Source organism: Gobius niger, assembly GCF_951799975.1.
Source record: "Gobius niger genome assembly, contig: SCAFFOLD_57, whole genome shotgun sequence".
NCBI classification, from domain to species: domain Eukaryota; kingdom Metazoa; phylum Chordata; class Actinopteri; order Gobiiformes; family Gobiidae; genus Gobius; species Gobius niger.
In genome coordinates, this window is record NW_027639070.1 from 57,707 (window position 1) to 69,932 (window position 12,226).

Below are 12,226 nucleotides of genomic sequence, written 5' to 3' on the forward strand. Positions count from 1 at the left end.
AGACCAGAAAGAGACCAGAAAGAGACCAGGGAGAGACCAGGGAGAGACCAGGGAGAGACCAGAGAGAGACCAGGGAGAGACCAGGGAGAGACCAGAAAGAGACCAGAAAGAGACCAGGGAGAGACCAGAAAGAGACCAGAAAGAGACCAGGGAGAGACCAGAAAGAGACCAGAAAGAGCCCAGGGAGAGACCAAGGAGAGACCAGGGAGAGACCAGGGAGGGACCAGGGAGAGACCAAGGAGAGACCAGGGAGAGACCAGGGAGGGACCAGGGAGAGACCAGGGAGGGACCAGGGAGAGACCAGGGAGAGACCAGGGAGAGACCAGAGAAAGACCAGGGAGAGACCAGGGAGAGACCAGGGAGAGACCAGAGAGAGACCAGGGAGAGACCAGGGAGAGACCAGGGAGAGACCAGAGAGAGACCAGGGAGGGACCAGGGAGAGACCAGGGAGAGACCAGGGAGAGACCAGGGAGAGACCAGGGAGAGACCAGAGAGAGACCAGAGAGAGACCAGGGAGAGACCAGGGAGAGACCAGGGAGAGACCAGGGAGAGACCAGGGAGAGACCAGAGAGAGACCAGGGAGGGACCAGGGAGAGACCAGGGAGAGACCAGGGAGAGACCAGGGAGAGACCAGAGAGAGACCAGAGAGAGACCAGGGAGAGACCAGGGAGAGACCAGGGAGAGACCAGGGAGAGACCAGGGAGAGACCAGAGAGAGACCAGGGAGGGACCAGGGAGAGACCAGGGAGAGACCAGGGAGAGACCAGGGAAAGACCAGGGAAAGACCAGGGAGAGACCAGGGAGAGACCAGGGAGAGACCAGAGAGAGACCAGGGAGAGACCAGGGAGAGACCAGGGAAAGACCAGGGAAAGACCAGAGAAAGAACAGGGAGAGACCAGGGAGAGACCAGAGAGAGACCAGGGAGAGACCAGGGAGAGACCAGGGAGAGACCAGAGAGAGACCAGGGAGAGACCAGGGAAAGACCAGGGAAAGACCAGAGAAAGAACAGGGAGAGACCAGGGAGAGACCAGAGAGAGACCAGGGAGAGACCAGGGAGAGACCAGGGAGAGACCAGAGAGAGACCAGGGAGAGACCAGGGAAAGACCAGAGAAAGAACAGGGAGAGACCAGGGAGAGACCAGGGAGAGACCAGGGAAAGACCAGAGAAAGAACAGGGAGAGACCAGGGAAAGACCAGAGAAAGAACAGGGAGAGACCAGAGAGAGACCAGGGAGAGACCAGGGAGAGACCAGGGAGGGACCAGGGAGAGACCAGGGAGAGACCAGGGAGAGACCAGGGAGAGACCAGGGAGAGACCAGAGAGAGACCAGAGAGAGACCAGGGAGAGACCAGGGAGAGACCAGGGAGAGACCAGGGAGAGACCAGGGAGAGACCAGAGAGAGACCAGGGAGAGACCAGGGAGAGACCAGGGAGAGACCAGGGAGAGACCAGGGAGAGACCAGGGAGAGACCAGGGAGAGACCAGGGAGGGACCAGGGAGAGACCAGGGAGAGACCAGGGAGAGACCAGGGAGAGACCAGAGAGAGACCAGGGAGAGACCAGAGAGAGACCAGGGAGAGACCAGAGAGAGACCAGAGAGAGACCAGGGAGAGACCAGAGAGAGACCAGAGAGAGACCAGGGAGAGACCAGGGAGAGACCAGGGAGAGACCAGGGAGAGACCAGGGAGAGACCAGAGAGAGACCAGGGAGAGACCAGAGAGAGACCAGGGAGAGACCAGGGAGAGACCAGGGAGAGACCAGAGAGAGACCAGGGAGAGACCAGGGAGAGACCAGGGAGAGACCAGAGAGAGACCAGGGAGGGACCAGGGAGAGACCAGGGAGAGACCAGGGAGAGACCAGGGAGAGACCAGGGAGAGACCAGAGAAAGACCAGGGAGAGACCAGGGAGAGACCAGAGAGAGACCAGGGAGGGACCAGGGAGAGACCAGGGAGAGACCAGAGAAAGACCAGGGAGAGACCAGGGAGAGACCAGAGAGAGACCAGGGAGGGACCAGGGAGAGACCAGGGAGAGACCAGGGAGAGACCAGGGAAAGACCAGAGAAAGAACAGGGAGAGACCAGAGAGAGACCAGGGAGAGACCAGGGAGAGACCAGAGAAAGACCAGGGAGAGACCAGGGAGAGACCAGAGAGAGACCAGGGAGGGACCAGGGAGAGACCAGGGAGAGACCAGGGAGAGACCAGGGAGAGACCAGGGAGAGACCAGAGAGAGACCAGAGAGAGACCAGGGAGAGACCAGGGAGAGACCAGGGAGAGACCAGGGAGAGACCAGGGAGAGACCAGAGAGAGACCAGGGAGAGACCAGGGAGAGACCAGGGAGAGACCAGGGAGAGACCAGGGAGAGACCAGGGAGAGACCAGAGAGAGACCAGGGAGGGACCAGGGAGAGACCAGGGAGAGACCAGGGAGAGACCAGGGAGAGACCAGGGAGAGACCAGAGAGAGACCAGAGAGAGACCAGGGAGAGACCAGGGAGAGACCAGGGAGAGACCAGGGAGAGACCAGGGAGAGACCAGAGAGAGACCAGGGAGGGACCAGGGAGAGACCAGGGAGAGACCAGGGAGAGACCAGGGAGAGACCAGGGAGAGACCAGAGAAAGACCAGGGAGAGACCAGGGAGAGACCAGAGAGAGACCAGGGAGGGACCAGGGAGAGACCAGGGAGAGACCAGGGAGAGACCAGGGAGAGACCAGGGAGAGACCAGAGAAAGACCAGGGAGAGACCAGAGAGAGACCAGGGAAAGACCAGAGAAAGAACAGGGAGAGACCAGAGAGAGACCAGGGAGAGACCAGGGAGAGACCAGAGAAAGAACAGGGAGAGACCAGGGAGAGACCAGGGAGAGACCAGGGAGAGACCAGAGAGAGACCAGGGAGGGACCAGGGAGAGACCAGGGAGAGACCAGGGAGAGACCAGGGAGAGACCAGGGAGAGACCAGAGAGAGACCAGAGAGAGACCAGGGAGAGACCAGGGAGAGACCAGGGAGAGACCAGGGAGAGACCAGGGAGAGACCAGAGAGAGACCAGGGAGAGACCAGGGAGAGACCAGGGAGAGACCAGGGAGAGACCAGAGAGAGACCAGGGAGGGACCAGGGAGAGACCAGGGAGAGACCAGGGAGAGACCAGGGAGAGACCAGGGAGAGACCAGAGAGAGACCAGAGAGAGACCAGGGAGAGACCAGGGAGAGACCAGGGAGAGACCAGGGAGAGACCAGAGAGAGACCAGGGAGGGACCAGGGAGAGACCAGAGAGAGACCAGGGAGAGACCAGGGAGAGACCAGAGAGAGACCAGGGAGAGACCAGGGAGAGACCAGGGAGAGACCAGGGAGAGACCAGGGAGAGACCAGGGAGAGACCAGGGAGAGACCAGGGAGAGACCAGGGAGAGACCAGGGAGAGACCAGGGAGAGACCAGGGAAAGACCAGGGAAAGACCAGAGAAAGAACAGGGAGAGACCAGGGAGAGACCAGGGAGAGACCAGAGAGAGACCAGGGAGAGACCAGGGAAAGACCAGGGAAAGACCAGAGAAAGAACAGGGAGAGACCAGGGAGAGACCAGAGAGAGACCAGGGAGAGACCAGGGAGAGACCAGGGAGAGACCAGGGAGAGACCAGAGAGAGACCAGAGAGAGACCAGGGAGGGACCAGGGAGAGACCAGGGAGAGACCAGAGAGAGACCAGGGAGAGACCAGGGAGAGACCAGAGAGAGACCAGGGAGGGACCAGGGAGAGACCAGGGAGAGACCAGAGAGAGACCAGGGAGAGACCAGGGAAAGACCAGAGAAAGACCAGGGAGAGACCAGGGAAAGACCAGGGAGAGACCAGAGAGAGACCAGGGAGAGACCAGGGAGAGACCAGGGAGAGACCAGGGAGAGACCAGGGAGAGACCAGGGAGAGACCAGAGAGAGACCAGGGAGAGACCAGGGAGAGACCAGGGAGAGACCAGAGAGAGACCAGGGAGAGACCAGGGAGAGACCAGGGAGAGACCAGGGAGAGACCAGGGAGAGACCAGGGAGAGACCAGGGAGAGACCAGAGAGAGACCAGGGAGGGACCAGGGAGAGACCAGGGAGAGACCAGGGAGAGACCAGGGAAAGACCAGAGAGAGACCAGAGAGAGACCAGAGAGAGACCAGGGAGAGACCAGGGAGAGACCAGGGAGAGACCAGGGAGAGACCAGGGAGAGACCAGAGAGAGACCAGGGAGGGACCAGGGAGAGACCAGGGAGAGACCAGGGAAAGACCAGGGAAAGACCAGAGAGAGACCAGGGAGGGACCAGGGAGAGACCAGGGAGAGACCAGGGAGAGACCAGAGAAAGACCAGGGAGAGACCAGGGAGAGACCAGGGAGAGACCAGAGAGAGACCAGGGAGAGACCAGGGAGAGACCAGGGAGAGACCAGAGAAAGACCAGGGAGAGACCAGGGAGAGACCAGGGAGAGACCAGAGAGAGACCAGGGAGAGACCAGGGAGAGACCAGGGAGAGACCAGAGAAAGACCAGGGAGAGACCAGGGAGAGACCAGAGAGAGACCAGGGAGGGACCAGGGAGAGACCAGGGAGAGACCAGGGAGAGACCAGGGAGAGACCAGGGAAAGACCAGAGAAAGAACAGGGAGAGACCAGAGAGAGACCAGGGAGAGACCAGGGAGAGACCAGAGAAAGACCAGGGAGAGACCAGGGAGAGACCAGAGAGAGACCAGGGAGGGACCAGGGAGAGACCAGGGAGAGACCAGGGAGAGACCAGGGAGAGACCAGGGAGAGACCAGAGAGAGACCAGAGAGAGACCAGGGAGAGACCAGGGAGAGACCAGGGAGAGACCAGGGAGAGACCAGGGAGAGACCAGAGAGAGACCAGGGAGAGACCAGGGAGAGACCAGGGAGAGACCAGGGAGAGACCAGGGAGAGACCAGAGAGAGACCAGGGAGGGACCAGGGAGAGACCAGGGAGAGACCAGGGAGAGACCAGGGAGAGACCAGGGAGAGACCAGAGAGAGACCAGAGAGAGACCAGGGAGAGACCAGGGAGAGACCAGGGAGAGACCAGGGAGAGACCAGAGAGAGACCAGAGAGAGACCAGAGAGAGACCAGGGAGAGACCAGAGAGAGACCAGAGAGAGACCAGAGAGAGACCAGAGAGAGTCCAGGGAGAGACCAGGGAGAGACCAGAGAGAGACCAGGGAGAGACCAGGGAGAGACCAGAGAAAGAACAGGGAGAGACCAGGGAGAGACCAGGGAGAGACCAGGGAGAGACCAGGGAGAGACCAGAGAGAGACCAGGGAGAGACCAGGGAGAGACCAGGGAGAGACCAGAGAGAGACCAGGGAGAGACCAGGGAGAGACCAGGGAGAGACCAGGGAGAGACCAGGGAGAGACCAGGGAGAGACCAGGGAGAGACCAGGGAAAGACCAGGGAAAGACCAGAGAAAGAACAGGGAGAGACCAGGGAGAGACCAGGGAGAGACCAGAGAGAGACCAGGGAGAGACCAGGGAAAGACCAGGGAAAGACCAGAGAAAGAACAGGGAGAGACCAGGGAGAGACCAGAGAGAGACCAGGGAGAGACCAGGGAGAGACCAGAGAGAGACCAGGGAGAGACCAGGGAAAGACCAGAGAAAGAACAGGGAGAGACCAGGGAGAGACCAGGGAGAGACCAGGGAAAGACCAGAGAAAGAACAGGGAGAGACCAGGGAAAGACCAGAGAAAGAACAGGGAGAGACCAGAGAGAGACCAGAGAAAGACCAGGGAGAGACCAGGGAAAGACCAGGGAGAGACCAGAGAAAGAACAGGGAGAGACCAGGGAGAGACCAGGGAGAGACCAGGGAGAGACCAGAGAGAGACCAGGGAGAGACCAGGGAAAGACCAGAGAAAGACCAGGGAAAGACCAGAGAGAGACCAGAGAAAGACCAGGGAGAGACCAGGGAAAGACCAGGGAAAGACCAGGGAGAGACCAGAGAGAGACCAGGGAGAGACCAGGGAGAGACCAGAGAGAGACCAGAGAAAGACCAGAGAAAGAACAGGGAGAGACCAGGGAGAGACCAGGGAAAGACCAGGGAAAGACCAGGGAGAGACCAGGGAAAGACCAGGGAGAGACCAGAGAGAGACCAGGGAGAGACCAGGGAAAGACCAGAGAGAGACCAGAGAAAGACCAGGGAGAGACCAGAGAGAGACCAGGGAGAGACCAGAGAGAGACCAGAGAGAGACCAGGGAGGGACCAGGGAGAGACCAGGGAGAGACCAGGGAGAGACCAGGGAGAGACCAGAGAGAGACCAGGGAGAGACCAGGGAGAGACCAGGGAGAGACCAGAGAGAGACCAGGGAGAGACCAGGGAAAGACCAGAGAAAGACCAGGGAGAGACCAGGGAGAGACCAGGGAGAGACCAGGGAGAGACCAGAGAGAGACCAGGGAGAGACCAGAGAAAGACCAGGGAGAGACCAGGGAGAGACCAGGGAGAGACCAGAGAGAGACCAGGGAGAGACCAGGGAAAGACCAGAGAAAGACCAGGGAGAGACCAGGGAGAGACCAGGGAGAGACCAGGGAGAGACCAGAGAGAGACCAGGGAGAGACCAGGGAGAGACCAGGGAGAGACCAGGGAGAGACCAGGGAGAGACCAGGGAAAGACCAGAGAAAGACCAGGGAGAGACCAGGGAGAGACCAGGGAGAGACCAGGGAAAGACCAGAGAAAGACCAGGGAGAGACCAGGGAAAGACCAGAGAAAGACCAGGGAGAGACCAGGGAGAGACCAGGGAGAGACCAGAGAGAGACCAGGGAGAGACCAGGGAGAGACCAGGGAGAGACCAGGGAGAGACCAGGGAGAGACCAGGGAAAGACCAGAGAAAGACCAGGGAGAGACCAGGGAGAGACCAGGGAGAGACCAGAGAGAGACCAGGGAGAGACCAGGGAAAGACCAGAGAAAGACCAGGGAGAGACCAGGGAGAGACCAGAGAGAGACCAGGGAGAGACCAGGGAGAGACCAGGGAGAGACCAGGGAGAGACCAGGGAGAGACCAGAGAGAGACCAGGGAGAGACGAGGGAAAGACCAGGGAGAGACCAGGGAGAGACCAGGGAGAGACCAGAGAGAGACCAGGGAGAGACCAGGGAGAGACCAGAGAGAGACCAGGGAGAGACCAGGGAAAGACCAGAGAAAGACCAGGGAGAGACCAGGGAGAGACCAGAGAGAGACCAGGGAGAGACCAGGGAGAGACCAGGGAGAGACCAGGGAGAGACCAGGGAGAGACCAGAGAGAGACCAGGGAGAGACGAGGGAAAGACCAGGGAGAGACCAGGGAGAGACCAGGGAGAGACCAGAGAGAGACCAGGGAGAGACCAGGGAGAGACCAGAGAGAGACCAGGGAGAGACCAGAGAAAGACCAGGGAGAGACCAGGGAGAGACCAGAGAAAGACCAGGGAGAGACCAGGGAGAGACCAGGGAGAGACCAGGGAGAGACCAGGGAGAGACCAGAGAAAGACCAGGGAGAGACCAGGGAGAGACCAGAGAGAGACCAGGGAGAGACCAGAGAAAGACCAGGGAGAGACCAGAGAAAGACCAGGGAGAGACCAGGGAGAGACCAGAGAGAGACCAGGGAGAGACCAGAGAAAGACCAGGGAGAGACCAGGGAAAGACCAGGGAGAGACCAGGGAGAGACCAGAGAAAGACCAGGGAGAGACCAGGGAGAGACCAGAGAGAGACCAGGGAGAGACCAGAGAAAGACCAGGGAGAGACCAGGGAAAGACCAGGGAGAGACCAGGGAGAGACCAGGGAGAGACCAGGGAGAGACCAGGGAAAGACCAGGGAGAGACCAGAGAGAGACCAGGGAGAGACCAGGGAGAGACACCGACACGTTTGACTCTGACGTTTAAACTAAAGTGTTAAAGAGAAAACCAGCTGTGAGAATAAACTCTCCTTTTCTGTATCTGAGCTGCATCAAACAGACAGAAATAGACACGGAGTCTCTCAGGAGCCGACTCCCCCCCCCCTCCCTCCCTCCCTCCCCTCCTCCCTCCTCACCGTGCGAAGGCGCCGGGGGGAGGGGCTTGTAATCGCGTTTGTGGATAATGCACTTAAACTTCAGCGAACGGCGCAAATTATTCATGACACGAGCGGAAACAGAACCAGAGGGAAGAAAAACTACGTCTAAATAAAGAAAACAACAGAACGGGACAAAAGAGCGGAGCGGAAAAAAGGAAAAAAGCCCAAAATAAAGAAGCGAAAAACGCAGAAAAACACAGAAAAAAGAAAATCGGACCAAGAAAATGTCCAGACCAAATTACAAAGAAACATAAGAAGACGACGAACCACACAACAGGAAAAACAAAGGACTCACGTCTGCAGCTCCGGCAGCAGTTTCCCTCCACATGAACCGGGAGAGAGTCTTCAGAGCAGTTGGTTTGGGGACAGAAGATCCTCCGACACTCCACCATCCCGCTCTGCAACCACAGACACCACCAGGGTAGACTCCAGAGGCTCATTGATATTCAGCAGCTCATGAATATTCAGCAGCTCATTAATATTCAGCAGCTCATTAACATTCAGCAGCTCATTAATATTCAGCAGCTCATTAACATTCAGCAGCTCATTAACATTCAGCAGCTCATTAGCATTTTTAATATGAGTAACATTCATCTATCCATCCAATTTCTTCCGTTTTTTCCGGGGCCGGGTCTCATTGATAAAGTTCTCCACACTGGTCGTACCTCTCAGACACGTGTCATTGATAAAGTTCTCCACACTGGTCGTACCTCTCAGACATGTGTCATTGATAAAGTTCTCCACACTGGTCGTACCTTGCAGACGCAGTCCCTGCAGTTGTGTGGCTCCGCCCACTGCTCCGCCTCCCTGTATTTGAGCCCGTTGACGGAGCACGTCCTCTCACAGCGACAGCCGTCCAGCTGCGTGAGCCGCGACTCCGCGTACGTCAACTGTGAAACAAAGGAGACTTTCAGCATGTGACGAGTGGGGCAGTTTGTGAATAAAGATCAGGGAAAACGTCTGGACATTTCTTTACTAAACTGTGACAGACAGATCGATATATTTGCATTAGGCATGGATAATAATAATCCCGACCCCTGGTGTGGTGTTTTAACCCCTTAACTCCCACCTGAACCGAGCACATTTTCTCCAGTTTGGCTTTACCCCAATCCAAAAGCTTCTGGAAAAAAGGTGAGAGAATAGCGACAAAACTGAGACGAAGAAAAATTATGGAAATGTGACAAAAAACTGAGAAAACTTAGACAAAATGTGACGAAAAATTGACGAAAAAATTGACAAAAAAGTTACACAAATTAGTGTAACCCCCCCAAAAAAAAGAAATCTGATGACGTGAGGAAAAAGATCCATTTAGATGAGTTTTGTAGGTCTTAGCTTTCAAATGAGGCGTTACACTGGCCTACAGGATTTGGGTAAAGCTGATGGTTACTCATGGTTCCTTCTGTTCCACCTGACGTGGATCTGATTTACATCGTTATGAACAAGTCGTCTCCGTGGAGACGTTAAACAGACGACAGTAAAAGCCTCAGTAATTGTTTTCTCCGCGGCGGGAAACGTGGGACGGATTAATCGTAATTAGCAACGAATAGAACGGCTTCATCTTCAGGAACAGAAAAGTGTTTTCCTCCTCGTCAGCAGCGACGTTCTCTTTGTTTCCCGACACTGAAGGTTCACTCGGTTTTATTTATAAATCCTCTAAACAACATCGACTGAATGATTGTTTGTTAGAGCTGCTGCTGAGAGCGGCCTTTGATTAAGGAGGGGTGGTGAGTGTGGGGTAACAACATGTGGTGAGTGTGGGGTAACAACATGTGGTGAGTGTGGGGTAACAACATGTGGTGAGTGTGGGGTAACAACATGTGGTGAGTGTGGGTTTATAACATGTGGGATAACAACATGTGGTGAGTGTGGGGTAACAACATGTGGTGAGTGTGGGTTTATAACATGTGGGTTAATAACATGTGGTGAGTGTGGGTTAATAACATGTGGTGAGTGTGGGTTTATAACATGTGGCGAGTGTGGGTTAATAACATGTGGTGAGTGTGGGTTAATAACATGTGGGTTTATAACATGTGGTTTATAACATGTGGTTTATAACATGTGGGTTAATAACATGTGGCGAGTGTGGGTTTATAACATGTGGTGAGTGTGGGTTAATAACATGTGGTGAGTGTGGGTTAATAACATGTGGGTTTATAACATGTGGCGAGTGTGGGTTAATAACATGTGGGTTTATAACATGTGGTGAGTGTGGGTTTATAACATGTGGTGAGTGTGGGTTTATAACATGTGGTGAGTGTGGGTTTATTACATGTGGCGAGTGTGGGTTAATAACATGTGGTTTATAACATGTGGTGAGTGTGGGTTAATAACATGTGGGTTTATAACATGTGGCGAGTGTGGGTTAATAACATGTGGGTTTATAACATGTGGCGAGTGTGGGTTTATAACATGTGGTGAGTGTGGGTTTATAACATGTGGTGAGTGTGGGTTTATTACATGTGGCGAGTGTGGGTTAATAACATGTGGTTTATAACATGTGGTGAGTGTGGGTTAATAACATGTGGGTTTATAACATGTGGTGAGTGTGGGTTTATTACATGTGGCGAGTGTGGGTTAATAACATGTGGTGAGTGTGGGGTTAATAACATGTGGTGAGTGTGGGTTTATAACATGTGGTGAGTGTGGGTTAATAACATGTGGGTTTATAACATGTGGTGAGTGTGGGTTTATTACATGTGGCGAGTGTGGGTTAATAACATGTGGGTTTATAGCATGTGGCGAGTGTGGGTTAATAACATGTGGTTTATAACATGTGGTGAGTGTGGGTTAATAACATGTGGTGAGTGTGGGTTTATAACATGTGGTGAGTGTGGGTTAATAACATGTGGTGAGTGTGGGTTAATAACATGTGGGTTTATAACATGTGGTGAGTGTGGGTTTATTACATGTGGCGAGTGTGGGTTAATAACATGTGGTGAGTGTGGGGTTAATAACATGTGGTGAGTGTGGGTTTATAACATGTGGTGAGTGTGGGTTAATAACATGTGGGTTTATAGCATGTGGCGAGTGTGGGTTAATAACATGTGGTTTATAACATGTGGTGAGTGTGGGTTAATAACATGTGGTGAGTGTGGGTTTATAACATGTGGTGAGTGTGGGTTAATAACATGTGGTGAGTGTGGGTTCATAACATGTGGTGAGTGTGGGTTAATAACATGTGGTTTATAACATGTGGTGAGTGTGGGTTAATAACATGTGGTGAGTGTGGGTTATAACATGTGGTGAGTGTGGGTTAAAAACATGTGGTGAGTGTGGGTTTATTACATGTGGTGGGTGTGGGTTTATAACATGTGGCGAGTGTGAGTTGATGTTCAGTAAGAGGCCGGTGTGACGCAGCCGTCCGTCCTCTCCTCATTTCACACTCGTTTCCCTCAGAACGATGTGAAAATTACCCTCCATCCTCCGCCCGCCCTTCACGCCCTGCGCCTCCAGGAGCAGAGTCAGCGGGAGGGGGAGGGGCTGTGAGCCGGATGCCCTCCCCCTCGCTCGCCGGGAGCTCAGGCCCAGACGCTCGCTCTCATCCATTCAGGAAAGTGTAATGACACGGACAGAGAGGCGTGAAATGAAGTCAGAAGTTGCAGCTCACTGTAGATAATGATACAGGAAAATGGAGGCATTCGTAGCTATAGGTTATTATCAACACACGCAGGAAACACAGGCCAAAACATGCACAACAGGCTCTGTCATTGTGTGAGAATGTGGTGAATGTATCAACTATATTAACTGTTCCTCCAGAGCCTCCAGGTCCACATTGGTGCAAAGACAGACCCAGGACGAGGAAAGGAATTGGAAAAGTGGAACCACAAGCACACTTAGGTTTTTTCAAAAATATGATGAAAATGTTCCTGCACTTATGAGTTCAGCCCCGTGTTTCCAGATATAGAAATGTCTTTAGTTCCTCTGGAGTTTCCTTGAAGTCTGTGATTGCGTTGGTGCTTTGAGCCGGTGCTGTTTGCTCTGGTTAATCCTCTGTTACTTTAATATCTGTAATGACATTTTTCAAAGACGTTTCCTCTCCATCTCCGTCTCTTCTTTAAACACAGACGGCTTAAACTCCACAGGAACAAACGGCCGCGGCTTAAACACGTCTGTTTACGGATTATTTAGGAAGGTTATTCTGCCAACACTTTGCAGAAGCTGCTTTCTGTGTTTGAGAGGAGGGGGAGGAGAAGAGGGGGGAGGGGGAGGAGGAGGA

At 54.5% G+C, this 12,226-nt stretch overlaps 1 protein-coding gene across 1 annotated transcript in view; it reads right to left on the reverse strand.

The window, feature by feature from the left end:
* The window catches only part of LOC306982943 (protein kinase C-binding protein NELL1-like), a gene marked incomplete at both ends in the record, with an annotated part of 170,190 nt that overhangs the window by 4,513 nt on the left and 153,451 nt on the right, over window positions 1-12,226 (reverse strand). The window contains 2 exons of the mRNA XM_079583387.1: window positions 8,306-8,408; window positions 8,766-8,900. Of these exons, the coding sequence (XP_079439513.1) occupies window positions 8,306-8,408; window positions 8,766-8,900 (238 nt within the window). The remainder of the gene's footprint in view (window positions 1-8,305; window positions 8,409-8,765; window positions 8,901-12,226) is intronic.